The sequence below is a fragment of the Lolium perenne genome, chromosome 2 (genome assembly GCF_019359855.2).
Source record: "Lolium perenne isolate Kyuss_39 chromosome 2, Kyuss_2.0, whole genome shotgun sequence".
Taxonomy (NCBI): Eukaryota; Viridiplantae; Streptophyta; class Magnoliopsida; order Poales; family Poaceae; genus Lolium; species Lolium perenne.
This window is the reverse complement of record NC_067245.2, coordinates 293916824-293931144: the sequence shown is the minus strand read 5'-3', so window position 1 is coordinate 293931144 and position 14321 is coordinate 293916824. Positions and strand designations below refer to the sequence as shown.

The 14321-nt window shown below is 45.2% G+C and overlaps 2 protein-coding genes and 1 long non-coding RNA gene across 6 annotated transcripts; 2 read left to right on the top strand and 1 right to left on the bottom strand.

The window, feature by feature from the left end:
• The first annotated feature begins 292 nt into the window (after positions 1 to 292).
• On the top strand, positions 293 to 4715 carry LOC127336219 (coatomer subunit epsilon-1). The gene is made up of 7 exons (XM_051363013.2): positions 293 to 555; positions 633 to 716; positions 1834 to 1985; positions 2767 to 2902; positions 2995 to 3150; positions 3281 to 3360; positions 4417 to 4715. The coding sequence occupies exons 1-7, from the start codon at positions 394 to 396 to the stop codon at positions 4508 to 4510; spliced, it is 864 nt and encodes a 287-aa protein (XP_051218973.1). The 5' UTR covers positions 293 to 393; the 3' UTR covers positions 4511 to 4715.
• A 1497-nt stretch (positions 4716 to 6212) lies between these two features.
• On the bottom strand, positions 6213 to 7136 carry LOC127336220 (putative lipid-binding protein AIR1). Its single transcript, XM_051363015.2, has one exon. The coding sequence runs from the start codon at positions 7045 to 7047 to the stop codon at positions 6568 to 6570; it is 480 nt and encodes a 159-aa protein (XP_051218975.1). The 5' UTR covers positions 7048 to 7136; the 3' UTR covers positions 6213 to 6567.
• A 2716-nt stretch (positions 7137 to 9852) lies between these two features.
• On the top strand, positions 9853 to 12956 carry LOC127336221 (uncharacterized). Of its 4 annotated transcripts, none has more exons than XR_007873218.2 (6): positions 9853 to 10294; positions 11240 to 11350; positions 11438 to 11513; positions 11971 to 12021; positions 12164 to 12338; positions 12420 to 12956. It is a non-coding gene; the product is annotated as an uncharacterized lncRNA (long non-coding RNA). The 4 variants fall into 4 exon arrangements; XR_007873217.2 differs by having other exon boundaries at positions 9856 to 10294; positions 11292 to 11350; XR_007873215.2 differs by having other exon boundaries at positions 9857 to 11350.
• The last annotated feature ends 1365 nt before the right edge of the window (positions 12957 to 14321 follow it).

Genomic DNA, 14321 nt, shown 5'->3' with positions numbered 1-14321 from the left:
GGTTGCCTGACCTAGATGTGGGGAATCCTGGAAGACGGTGGCGAGGAACGGCGGCTCGCTCCATATAAAGGACGCGAACCCTAGATCTGGTCGGAGTCGGCCTTGCAGTTTTTGACCGGGCCGGATTCGCATCGGGCTGGACGGCCTCAGAAGAAACAGAAGCCCACTCTAGGCCCGGTTTATCTAACACAATGACAGGCTCAACTAGTCTATTCCAGGCCCAACAAGAGTCTATCCCAGGCCCAACAAGGCCTGTTATTATAAGCTCTCCATCTTCATTCACCTCCCAGTTTCTTTCCACTACCAAACCCAGAGACCGCACGAGAGATCTCCCCCCCACTCGCCTCGCCGTCGAGCCCCGCCACCGCCACCGTCGCCGGCGACCCGCCCACGATGGCCACCCCGGACCTCCTCTTCAACCTGCGCAACCTCTTCTACCTCGGCGCCTACCAGTCCGCCATCAACAACAGCGACGTCCCGGGCCTCGACGCCGACGCCGCCGCCGAGCGCGACGTCATCGTATTCCGCTCCTACATCGCGCTCGGATCCTACCAGGTAAGCATTGTGCTCCACTTCCCGCAGCCAGCCTCGCCGCGATTTCGCTCTGATCGCCTCGGTTTGTGCTGTTGCAGCTGGTGATCAGCGAGATCGACTCCTCCGCGGCCACGTCGCTGCAGGCCGTGAAGCTGCTCGCGCTCTACCTCACCGGCGACAAGGTTAGCGCGCCGGATCTGGCCTCTGATCTGTTCCTGCTCGGGGATTATGGGGTTGGATCTGGGATGTCGGCGTGTAGGCTGTTTGCGATCGTAGGGCTATTAGATCTGTTGCGGTTACAGTAAGTGATCTGATCTGATGATAGATCCACTGCACCATTTTCACTGCCATAGGCTGAGCACTGACGAGCTTGTTGACACTTGACACTTAATGCTATATTTCATTACAATTTCTGCATTGTAAAATTCATAATTCAGTAGTACTTCCTCAACACTATTAGGTGTATTGGTGTTGGACTTATGTTGGATGCTTAGCATTGCTGCCTCGTTGAATTGCTAGTGGAACCTCAACCAGTAACAATACCTACCTATGAGCTATGATGATAGTGTCATGCAGATGTATGATATAGTCTGTGCTGTTAATCTATACCACCTTTGAATAGTAAAATGCAAATGTGCTGTGTTTGAGTTTAAGTAGGCAGATCTTGATGATTTTTCCATGGCAATGTAACGGTCTAAAGTAATCTTTAGTAGCAACCTTTTCTTCTTATTAGTTGCACCTGAATGATTAATCTGAGATTCAATGATATCATATCAGTTTATGGTAGTATTAGATCAGATAATATTGCACGAAATAGTTCTTGTGTTGGAATTATTTTTTTCCTCAATCAGAAGGAAAAGTTAAGCAGTAGTATGTAATAAATATCTAGATTCCAGTATTATAGAGTGATACTCCGTCCGTTCCTAAAAAATCTTCGCAACTTTTTCTAAATACGGATGAATCTATAGCTAAAACATGTCTACATAACTCCGTATCTTGATAAAGTTGAGAAGCTTTTTTAGGAACGGAGGGAGTATCATACTTGTAATACATATCCAGATTCCAGTATTATACATATCCCGATTCCAGTATAATAGAATGATATCCAGTTTTTAACATTTAAACAGTCTGCTTCTTTGACTATTTTTTGGTACGTGTCGTACTAAAATTATTGCTGGAGCTAAACTAGGAAAACGAGGGGTAGTGTGTCTTACCACTGTCATGTTTTGTCCTTCTCTCAGATTTCTCTAGATACACTGAAATGCTCATAAATTATTATTACTTTGTGCGATTTTGAAGGAAGGCGCAATCTCCAGTCTGAAGGAATGGTTGAGTGACTCGGCTATTGGAAGCAATCCTGTTCTGCGATTGGTTGCTGGAATTATATTTATGCATGAACAAGACTACAATGAGGCTCTCAAGCACACACACACTGGAGGAACTCTGGACCTGTTAGTTTCTTTTTTTCCCTCTACCTTTAGATGCTCAGATTTTTTCAAGAAGACTTGAGATGTTCAGATTTGAATTTCTGAACTGATTGTGGCATAACCATACACAAGAGTGAACGTCAGTATGTACAACAACAACAACATTAAAGCCTTTTTCCCAAGCAAGTTAGGGGAGGCTACATATGAAACCCAACGGAAACAAAAGGAAACCAAAACAAGGAGAGAGAAAGAAAGAAAATACTAGTAAACTAAGATTCTGGCACATGGATCGCTGATCTCCATGCAGTCCTATCAAGAGCTAAATCTTTAGTGAACATCAGTATATGCTCTTTACTAATTTAGACCAACTTAAGGTAATGTTAAACAAGTCTGTATGGTGTTAACCATGAATAGTCAAAATCTTTTGGAATGATATGTAGAAATTCTGCAATGTTGTTCATTTCTTCAATCCTGTAGTTAAATACCTATTGCATATTACGTTCCAGCCATCCACCGGAATGAGTATTTGATATGTATCATGTTTAGTCTAACCACGAAGAGTTGTATGTAACTGTGGTTGACATTTATTTGCTTGTATCTTAAATTTTCCTTTATTTTCCAAGATCCATACTAGATGTACTGTGATTGTCACTGGCTCATACTTGTGTACAGTCATACAGTATTGCTTAATTGAATTTGTGTTTGGCGTTGCTGATTCGTCCTATTTGGTGATTAAATTTCTTGTTTTAATGTGTCCAGCATTCATGAATGTTAATATTGGTTGTTGTTGCTTGCTTGGTTACAGACATGCATTGAATGTCCAGATCTTCCTTAAGATGCACCGTTCAGACTATGCTGACAAGCAACTGAAGATCATGCAACAAACTGATGAGGACCATACCCTGACACAACTAGCGAATGCATGGCTAGATATTGCTGTTGTAAGTAATTTCACATGCAGTGTGGTTTAAGTGTTGAAGTTTTGTTCGTTTCTGGAAACAGGAGCATATCATAATTTTAATCTATGGTGCAGGGTGGCTCTAAGATCCGTGAAGCTTATCTCATATTCCAGGACTTCGCTGAAAAATATCCTATGACGGGAATGGTTCTTAATGGCAAGGCAGTTTGCTGTATGCACATGGGGAGCTTTGAGGAGGCTGAAACTCTATTGCTTGAAGCCCTGAACAAGGTAAGTACTTGTGACCCAATTTTCAAGAAAAGAACTAGCAGCAAAACTCCTGAATCTTGGTTTTTTATTTGGCAAAACAAAGGATGTAATATGCAAGGAAGTACTCAAACCATATCTTGAATTCTTGTAGGATGCGAAGGATCCTGAAACTCTTGCCAATCTCATTGTGTGTAATCTCCACCTTGGCAAGGCGTCATCACGATACTTCAAGTAAGAATGTAAACTGTATACACTGTACAGGTTTTACCCATGCCTGATGCTCTTTAGGCGATTGCTGTTGGAAAATGGCATTATATCTAATTTTGTAGATGCAAGCAAAAGTGGTTTGAGCAAAAGATATTTATCAGCAAAAACTATCTAGAAATCTGTAACTAGCAGGACATGCTGCAACCCTGTGGAATGCATCCTTATAGTTTTTTGCCAACTTGTGTTAATGTTAATGGCACTTTCTAAGTTTCAAGGCTAGTTTATAAATAATTCAAAGAGAATTCAAGCGAGCATATCATCTAGTAGTAGAAAATCTCATGCACAATCTTTTCTCCCCTGGGTTAAAGGTTTGTATATTATTTCTCAGCTTTGGTAAACAATAACCACTCAACCTTTTTTACAACTCCTAGCAACCCTGCAACTGTACATTTGTACGATTGGCTCCAGGTAGTTGCAAGAGACGTGGACTGTACTAGTTGCAAGATGTGTTAAGAGTAGGACCACAGACTGATTGCCATGGCATACTGTAGTAGCAAACCGTTCTCTCTTTCCAGTGGATGAATTTGTCTGTCTAGTGTTTTTTGGCCTCTTATCTTGATTTGCGTATCTGGTATTAACATTTTGTAGCCACTTATTTCTGATCTGACATATCCTGACTAGGTCTTCCCAGCAACTTGAAAATGACTTGTATTGGCTGTTTTCCGACTATTGTTCCACCCAGATTACACAAAACCCCTCTACTTTTCTTAAATGCTACCAATCTCGATCTAGTATGAATAGGACCATGTTTCATTAGAGGAATGCATGTGTAGTAAATTGGGCATCCTAAAAGTACCAGTATACACAATACATAGGAGGCTGTTAAGTTGAGAAGATCATCCAGAGTTCAAGACTAGTGGCTTAACTTTTGTTGCCGTAAAGTTACTCGTAGGACGCACCTTTCCTGTTAGATATCAGTCAATCCTTTCCGGTAAATATAAGTAACTGATGCATATTCTTACTACTTTATGAACTAGTAAAACATTTCCTTGTAAGTTCTAACTTGCTATGCTTCTGCAGCCAGCTGAAACTGTCGCATCCTGACCACGTGCTAGTTAAGTCCACCGCATCAGCTGAAGATAACTTTGAGAGGGCTCTCCAAGCCGTCGCTTGAGACCCCCATATCTGATTGCAGTTAGCGCATTGAGCCTCCCCCTGTTCCATTTTGATGTGCTTTAACACAGTGAAATTGTATTGGTTTTCCTTTATATACTCCGTATTGTTCTATACACTGCTCGACCAACCATGTACTCAAAACACCTGCTGTATGAATGGATGGATATATATGTAGAATCTCAGTGTGGCATCTGTTGCAGAAATCGTTTTTTTTTTGTTGTGTTCTGCTGGTTGCGGTCACTTGACCTGAATCATGTATTACAACGAACCTGTGATAGCTGATGACACTATGCTGATGCGTGAGTACACACTCAGTTCTGTCTCCTGTACCTGCACGACTGTTCAATTTATCGTTTACATTTTCTTAGTGTGCATTTATATGTACATTTTCCTTAGATTTTCCTCGTTGCATTTTTCTTAGCGTTGTTGGTGGTAACAGTTCGAGCTTTTGGCCATTTATATGGTCTTCTTCCTTCACCCTCCTAGTTCGGACTCGTATTTATACAACCTGTCTTCTTACTACTAGTTCGGAGTATATGGTAGGGGTTCATAGGAAAAGCAAGATGGGGCAGGTCAGTGACAGAAAATCTTCACTTCTGCATTTAAGAAAATCCGTTCATTCCTATTTTGGTCGTAGACAAACTTTTTTCCGTGACCTTTCTGCGGTGAAAAAAGACCATTCTCACGCACAGTCGTATTCGTATAAGATGCTCGAGAAAAAGGAAACCTTGTGCCAACCTCTTTCCTTAGATCAACGCTATGGCTGTCATCTACAGAAACATTATGGCTGTGGTTGATGTGACCTGTGTATACATGTTTTCACTGCAGTGAGTAGCGAGTAGTGACACAGTGACAGCTGAATGTGCATCCAAATTGACTCTTGTCGTCCTCATTGTTAATGGCTTCTTTAGTTGGCATGATTTTCGCAGAACCTTTGGAGAATTTCAACCAAGGAAAAAAATAGCGCGCTATAACAAAATAGCGTCGGCCGAAAAATATGCTATTAGCGTGCTATAGCGTGCTAATAGCGCGCTATAGCACGCTATAGCGCCGAAATGATGTAGCGTGGGCTGTCTAAAAACGCTATAGCGTGCTATTAGCGCTGAAATAGCGCGCTATTTTTTTCCATGATTTCAACCCCTAGAATTATTTTACAGGACTCAAAAAGTTGAGTTGATACTCATGCTAATATGGAAAAATTGATTCAGCACGGTGAAACCAGCCTAGCATTAGCATTTGGAGTTGAAGATGGTCCTTTTCTTTTACTCGGGAGGATTTGGGGCTGTAAAACCTTGGGGACTCTTTAGTTCAAGGATTTACAAAGTATAAGAATGGAAAAATTGTAGAAATAGGATATCATGACAAGTTGAATTCTACAGAATTTGGGACCACATGAACGTGTAAAATAGATGCCGTTTGGTTGCGTCCCAGGAGAAATGGAAGAATTATCTGAGGGATTGTGTGATGCCTTTGTTGTCATTCAAATAAAGGTATACTCCCCATTTCTCTTATGTGGGAACTCTATCGAAACTTCCGTTTGGAATTACAAACACAATAATATACCATAGCAAATATTCCTGTGGATATCATGCAAACCAAGCAAGCTACATAAGATCCTCCAAATATGCTATGGAATTCTTTTGAACAAAAAAATTCCCCCATTCCCTATTTCTCGAACACAAAAGGAAGACATACATGCATGTGAAAACTTCTTATACATTACAAAAAGGATTTATTCATAGTTCTTCAAAAGAATACTACAAAACCAACACCACAACTCACACCTATATATGCTATGCAATTATAGTTTGCACGAGATACTATATGATACACAATTGTACAATGCATGTTATAAGGCTCACACCACAAGCAGCCATATAGAGCTGTTCATGCATGAACCTGTATAGCTATGCATATGTGGTATTATTATACATGTTTGTATGTATGACCATACATGCAAGACTCCTACGCGTGTACTTACTCACATGGAGAGAGCTTAGTCCATGCATGCAGAATTGCAGATGCAGGGTGATACATGGTAACTGCTGGAGCTCATCAATAAGACGGGCACTGGAACGAGGAGGGCACGTGCTTGCCGCACTCGTTGACGAGCACCGAGATGGCGACGGGGATCACGAGGCTGGTGTTGAGCGCCTTGGCCTTGATGACGGTGCAGAGGCAGAGCGCGGCGTCGAGGTCGGCGACGCCGGAGAGCAGCGGGCAGCAGGTGTCGCTGGGGCTGGCACCGATCACCGCGTGCGCCAGCCCGTTGAGCGCGTCCACGCACGCCAGCAGCTTCAGCGTGTCCACGGGGCACTTCCCCGTTGGCGACGACGGCGTGGGCGGCGACGGCGTGGGAGTGTAGTGCGGCGGCGGAGGGCACGGCACGGACGACGGCGGCGGCGGGGGCGTCACCTTGGGCGGCGGCGGAGGCACCGGGGTCGGGCAGGTGGGGCAGGCCGACGCCGGGGAGAGCTGCACGGCGGCCAGTGCGGAGAGCAGCACCACCACTAGGAGCGGCGCAATGCGGGCCATGGTGTCTGGGTAGCTAGCTAGCTTCGAGCTTGAAGTACTCTAGCTTCTTGCTCTTGGCTAGCCTTAGCTGGTCTGAGAGGAGGAAGAAGAAGCCCGGCGTGGTTATATAGGCGAGCGTGAGGTCGTGGAGCGACGAAGGAGCCAACTGCTGGTGTGCGTCAGTCGCATCCCGGTGGACACGGCGAAGCGTCGGGTATGTCTCGGCAGTCGGTACTCGGCACTGGGCACTGGAAGCGATTGTGGCTGGCGTCGGCTTGGATGAACCCATCGACGGCCGCTTCAACGACGAAAGACGTGAATGCAAGTTTGTCGTTTGGTTCGTGGAATCGTCCGTGAGGCTGAGAAGAAAGAAAGAGATTGTGTGGCGTCTGCATGTCGCGGTTAAATCGACAGATTCTGTCGTGCCAGCTGCACATTTCAACCGTCACTCGTTACATACACTGTTGACTGTTGTTTTTCAAAACTAAGAGACTAAGGCCATGAGCAATGATGGCATACACAACTAGCTGCTCCATTTAAAAAAATTGTAAGAAGTAATATGGTGAATTTTATCTCTCCAATAAAAGCTACAACTTTAGTCAGAAAAAGGAGAGAAGAGACCCCACAAATATGACACTATGTATCTCTTTCTCTCTCCAAAAAGCATGCTTTTAAGACTGAAGATCCCACTTCTTGAAGAGGAGGCTGGCTCCTCATCCGAACCTACTTTGGACCACCCGAACCTAACTAAAGGTGTGAAGCAGCACCACTAGGGCAGTGCATTGGGCATGCCCGAAGAAAAACATTTCTATTCTTGTTTTTTTTTTTAAAGAAATACGGTAGGGGAAGCCCCTACACTGATTTTGTTTTTTAAATAATAAGAAGCCAAATTCACATTTCCGAGGACTTGAATCTGGGTGGCTTGGTTGTACATCCACTTCCCTAATCAAGTGAGTTAGGCTTATTTTTTCTATTCTTGTGTTAATCAAAGAGAAAATTTGTTGTGCAATTAATTGTAGGAAAACATAATCACAAAGGTACGAACTCGACGCATTGCGATATAACTCGACACATGACATAGGAAAGTTACATCCATCACAATTATCTATAAGCACAATCATCACCGTTTTGCGACTCACCAACTCCCACCCCATCACCGTCACACTGGTCGTCACACGGTAAGCCTTCGACAAACATGTGTATGCCGACGGATTTTTGTTTGCCGAGGGCCAGCCTCCGCATGTCGATCGAGATGTTGTCGATGGCAACCCTCATCATATATCTATGCGACGGCTTTTGTCCCATTTTCGAGGGTTTGGGGCCATCGACATACCCCTTGAATCATGCAGTGGGACGCACAAGTCTGTGCATATATCACAACTAACCACATCCGACTTCAATAGATTGGCTTGTTAATAGTGTTGAATATAATTGCATAGCCCTCTTTCACAATATCGATCTTATGGTTGCATTGGCTAGAGCATGCAATTCCACATGGTATCAGATCTACCAGGTCCTGGGTTCAAATCCTAGCCAACGTGGTATTTAATAATAAATATTTGCAGCCTCCCAAAAAAAATATCAAGAACACGCGTCTAAGGCCCGTGCGAGATCTAAAATAAAAAGGCCCACAGGCCTAGATGAGAGGGAAGGTGTTGAATATAATTGCATATCCCTCTTCCATAAGATCGGTCTTATGACGTGAGGGAAAGTGTTGAATATAATTACATAGCCCTCTTTCATAAGATCGGTCTTATGGTTGGCGAAGCATCTTTGTCCAACTTCTTTTTATCATGGTCCACTCCTCTTCTTTTTTGGGTGAGTGACATTTTATTTCTTTTCTTGTTCGGAGAAAGGCGAAAGGTAGAACTTCCTCTGTTCACCTTTTTAAGTCGTTACTAAAGGAATCTTGGGTCAAAATCTGTCACCTTCACTGCTTCACAAAATTTATGGGTTTCTTAATATGCCCTCGCATGACCGGTCTCACTCCTCTCTCTCTCTCTCAAGATGTTTTTATCTTACTACTCTTCCCCTCCTCTCCTCCGATCTAGATCCTTGCCTCGGAGTATAATACATTGCCATTACAAAGACTCTTCCAAGCTAGAGAAGGATTGTAACCATATCTTTTTCTGATGCCACCTTGCCAAACTGGCATGGGCGGGAGCGAGGGAGCTCCTGCAGTGTGACTGGAATCCAGTAGGGGCTGGGCAGTTCATTGCTTTAGTCCAGAGTCTTTTGGGGTCCTTACGTAGGCTAGCTTGGTTCACTTTCTCGGCCCAATGTTGGGCGCTTTGGAATATTAGGAACAAACTAGCTATGGAAGGAAATCTTATCAATAACCCCGCTGATGTTTTCTTCCACATGCACTCTCGTATATGCAGCGCTGGAGGGTTCTGGTCAAACCGAGGGACCGTGCGACTTTGGACGTGGTGATGGAAGGGGTTAGGAGGCTCCAGACGACGACGCGAGCACAAGCCGGATGAAGCCAGATATCTACCCGAGCTCCGTGTTGTTATGTGTGTGTGTTGGCTTCTTGTATCATCTGATGGTGTGCGGACTTGAGATGTGGGATGTGTGGAGTTCAGGAACCTGTTTGTAAGCTATTCGAATCTTGTGGTTGCCATGTGGCTTTATTTATATAAAGCCGGGCCTATGGACTTATCTTTACAATTAAAGTGAAAGATGCAATGTCACACTTCTCTTGTTGTCACACTTGGCACTATTTATAAAACAAAGGAAATGCCACCGCCTAATATCTAGATGGATTTACTCTTCACCCCATCCACTAAAATAGCAAACTAATCTTATCTCTAGGTCAAACAGTATATACGTCCTTCATTTTGTAGAGGGTTCTTCTGCCGTCCCGCATGCGCCCAATGTTGTCGAGAAGAACGGGGACCCGTCCTCCTCCGCATCCACTCCACCCCTCTCCAGCCGACGGCGATATCCGGAGGGAAGGGCCCTGAATGCCGGAGCGTGGAATCGGGCTGTGGGGCCGCGTGCGAGGAAGGCCACCGCCAGCCGAGACCTCCCGCTCTCGTGCAGTCTCCAATGAGGTATCGCTCCACCGACGAGCTCGCGGTGGTCCGGATCTCCCGAGTCTCTGCGCCGAGCGAAGAGGCAGTCCGTCCTCGATAAAAGAAATTCCTGAGCAAGCCCCACGCCCGCGGTGCATCACACAAAGAATCCCATGGCCTTTTCTCTTCCGGCGCCAAATACCCCAATCCCCAGCCGCGACGGCGAATCCTTGCTCGACGCGGCGATGCAGGTACGGCCTCCCTCCCTCCGTTCGTCCTCCTCCTCCGAACAACCGGTGACCATCCCATATCTCCCTCGCGCCCCATCCCCACCTCACCAGTCTCGCCCCATCTCATCTCTGATCCGGAGGAAATTGGCCGGAGTTATTGGGTGGAGAAGCAAGACCACGTCGGACCGAGGGAGACTGTAGGCATAGTACTACATGAGGATGAACATACGAGGCTGTCGCGGATCCGACGAGTTAAATGTCGTATGTCATACAGTTAACCCAGCCTAATGTTGTATGTACATAGACTTAGAGGAGAAATCTGGTCAGGAAACATGTATGGGCCGTGGTAGGATTTTTTATTTGAGCTGAAAGGGTCACTTGCTACATTAGCTTTTACTCAACACTATTGGCGCATCTTGCTTCATTTGAGAATATGTAGTGGGTTTAATAAATTTGCCAGTGATTTGGTGATTTACTTACTGAGGTATTTTTTGAATCCTACGCTGACTTTCCTACTAGCTAATAGTAGATGGTGTATGTGTAGATACATAATATACTTAGCACATATATTTTTATCATACATATTGTCACCATACTATTGTTTCTGCCATACTAACAATTTAGTCTGTCCACCGCCACTGAATTAAACCTTTCTTCTGGAGTTCATAGTTTTTTAAATCTTGGTTAAATAAGCTTACAAGTTGAGATTCACCAATCGGTTCCCTCCTTTTGTGTGCATAGTCTGGCAAGATAAGCAAATCCATAGATTCCCAGAAACCCTCAACTTATATTCTTACATGAGCACAAGTGAGCACAATTCTCCTATTTACAGCCTATATGGAGTGGTTGTCCATCATGATGTTATTGATGCTGCCTTTTCTGGGCATTATGTTTGTTATGTCAAGGACACACATGGGAAGTAGTACAAACCTATCTCACTAATGACATGGTGAACTTTTATTGCAGGGACAAAGTGTCGACCGTCTCTAATGCGTGTTGCTTTTGTTAATTAGTGCAGACGTGCCAGTGTCATGGTGAGAAGCCAGAATCAACCCGACCTTATCTGGAAATTTCTTGGTTAAGTGCTCTCTTTATCAACTATTTGATGTATAATGGCATTTTTTCATGAGATAGATATTCATTTTGTAACCATGTTATCTGCAGTATTTCTTGAAGCCAAAAGTCGCAAAGGAGCCTTTTCCGAAATAGCTGGAGCAAATTCCATTATTCTGCTGACAAGGTTCCGTGTTAATGCAATCTTTGTTCGCTAAATATTTTTATAGAGTTTGGTAGTTGTTGAACCTTTCATGGTTTGTGCCATAGGTTCTGTTGTTGCACGGTGGGGTTGAATTTGAATAGAAGCAACTCCTACTTATGATACGTAGGTGTGTGTATTTTACGTTAACTCCCTACCTACAACAATATGTTTCATACAAGAGATCTTGAGCAACCTGAAACCTATGGAGTTAAAGGGGAGCAATACATCAATATCTTTTCGGTACTATTCTGGTATCTAGATGTCATGAAATAGCCAGGAAAATATCATGGGTGCACAGTGTATAATTTGGGATCCTTAAACTGAAATAGTGTGTAAGAAAATAATGTCTTTAGCAATTCTTTGCACCTTGAGAAAGGTTTGTATCGTCCCAGATCATGTGATAGTCATTCCTTAAAAACTGATGGGTGCGTGTTGTCAGGTAGATGATGGAGAAGAGAGGCTACAACAAGGTGCTCATGTTTGTCACAAGGTTAGTGGTTGTTGAACTAATTAAGAGGTTCCCCTGGTTAGGAACACACATTGTTTCTATTGATGAACGTTGTTATTCTAGGAGAAATGGTCTCACAAAATCAAAGTGTCGCTAAATCATAAATTATTGTCGCTAAATCAAGGATCAAAGTGTCGCTAAATCAAGGATGGTGACCTGCTGCTGCTCTCTCCGGATGGCAGCAGTGATACCTGGGACGGGCTGCTGCTGAGTGACCTGCTGCTGCTCTGCGGGAGGAGACAGCGCTGGAGAGGGCCCTCCACGACGGCAACCAGGGCGATGCCTCCTCCCTCCGATCCGTAAGTTCCCGCCCTCATGTACTCTCCGCCCAGTCCCATATTTTCAATTTTTCGCTAATCTTTTCTGGTGGGGATGGGCAGCAGGAAATTGAACAAGGGATACCCTGATCTCGTCCATGGAGCTCTCTCTGCAGGGTCGGCCTCCCCGATATGCTGATGCCGGCGTCTTCCGGGAGAAGGATGATCGAGGAGCTGGCGCGGTTCCTCGGAAACAACCATGGCTTGGATGGGCTCCTGCTGATTTGCGATAAGAAGCATCCACATGCAATCAGGTCTATGTCTTGCTGATTCATCTTGTGCTTAATTTTTTTCAACAGGCTCAACTGTAGGCATATGCATCTACATGTCCACATCAAGCGCAATAGAGATTCATCAACACTTGTGCACTGCACTGTGGTAGTGTGGTGTATTGCTTAATAGTTCTATTAACTGCTATGGAAAGGGAAATTTGACTCTATAGGCAGCAACGTGCAATGACACTAAAACATTGTAGATAAGTCGAGCAAAATTTGCTTGCTTGCTTGCTTATGCAATGTAATTGTTCTAGATACTATCAAAATCTGAGTTGATTTTGAAAAAGCAACTTTCATGATCTTGAAGAAGCAACTTTCATATTCATCTGGTATTCTGATATTTATCTTGAAGATTGTCTTATTTTCTCCTCATTTTGCTTTCTTTGGATGAAAAGCGGACTGTTTGGTGTTCTGTAATAAAGTGTTAGTGCTAAAATGTTAATATTGTGTCGCGATGAAGTATGAGAGCTGACTGTTTTTGCATTTGAGCTATCTAACTACCAGGGAGACCAAACAGAGCGAGCTAACTTGCTAGCTAGGGAGCGGCCAAGCTACATAGGCGGCGCATGCAACACGGCAAAAAAAAACGTGGCTCATACGAGGCATACCTAATAATCAGTGTAGACATACGCGGCTCATATACATGCTCCCGGGGTGGAGGAATTAGGCACTAGCTAGCGAGGTTAGAGTGGAGAATTCAGGTCCTGTTATCTTCCTATTTGCTTTTTTTTTTCGAAACGGAGGCAAAAGCTTTGCCTCATTCTATTAATTAAGAAGAAAGTGCCCAATTTTTAGGAGAAAATCGGGCGAAAACCAACAACATATACTTAGCACCCCGGCCAACCTGGCTACCCACACGAAGCACAGACACCATCGAGGAGAAAGACCATCGGTGAGGATGTCATCGAGGGTCATCGTCGTCACTCCTCCACGAGACAGCGATTCCGACTTCACCTTAGACAACCGCCACCGAGACCCTCGCCGCAAACGACATCGGAACCCAAGTGAGCCTATGCCAAACAATCGACCCCCAAGCACGTCGAGGAGGAGGCAGCTCCGACTTCAACCGTGACCTTCAAGGAGAAGTTACACGCCTTGCACCGACACAAGCACAAATCAAGTGGCATCGTTGCCACAAGTCGCCTCACAGCTCTGACTTCACCATCACGGCAGGGGTGACGAAGGACATGCCGAACTCCAATCTGCTCACCATTGTCGTCGTCGCCACGCAACCCATGACGCCAACACCATCCAACTTCCAAGGGTCCCTCCGACCTAAGCAACTCCAATCGATGCCCTCAAGAGGGAAGACGACACAAGAGTGCCACCATCGACCGATCACGGTGGATCTAGGGATTTCCCCGGAGCATACCCAGACAGGAAGCCACAACGTCCTCTCGGCGATGCCTTCAAGAAGGGAGCGGCGCCCGAACCGAGACAAGACGTTAGCCCGGGACTTGTTGCGCCATCCTGCTTCGTGCCCAAGACCGGACCACCTTGCCCACCAACCCCTCGCCGCTGCCCGGGCCGCCGCCCCCGGATCACCACCAGCACCTAGCCACTGCAGCACAACCACGGCCAGGCCTCCCGCGCCAGCCAGCCGCGACGCCCAGGCCAGACACGCCCGGAGCCGGCCCGCGGGGCCGGATACGGCCCGTCGGCGCCCGCCACCGCCGGCGCCGCAACCCCG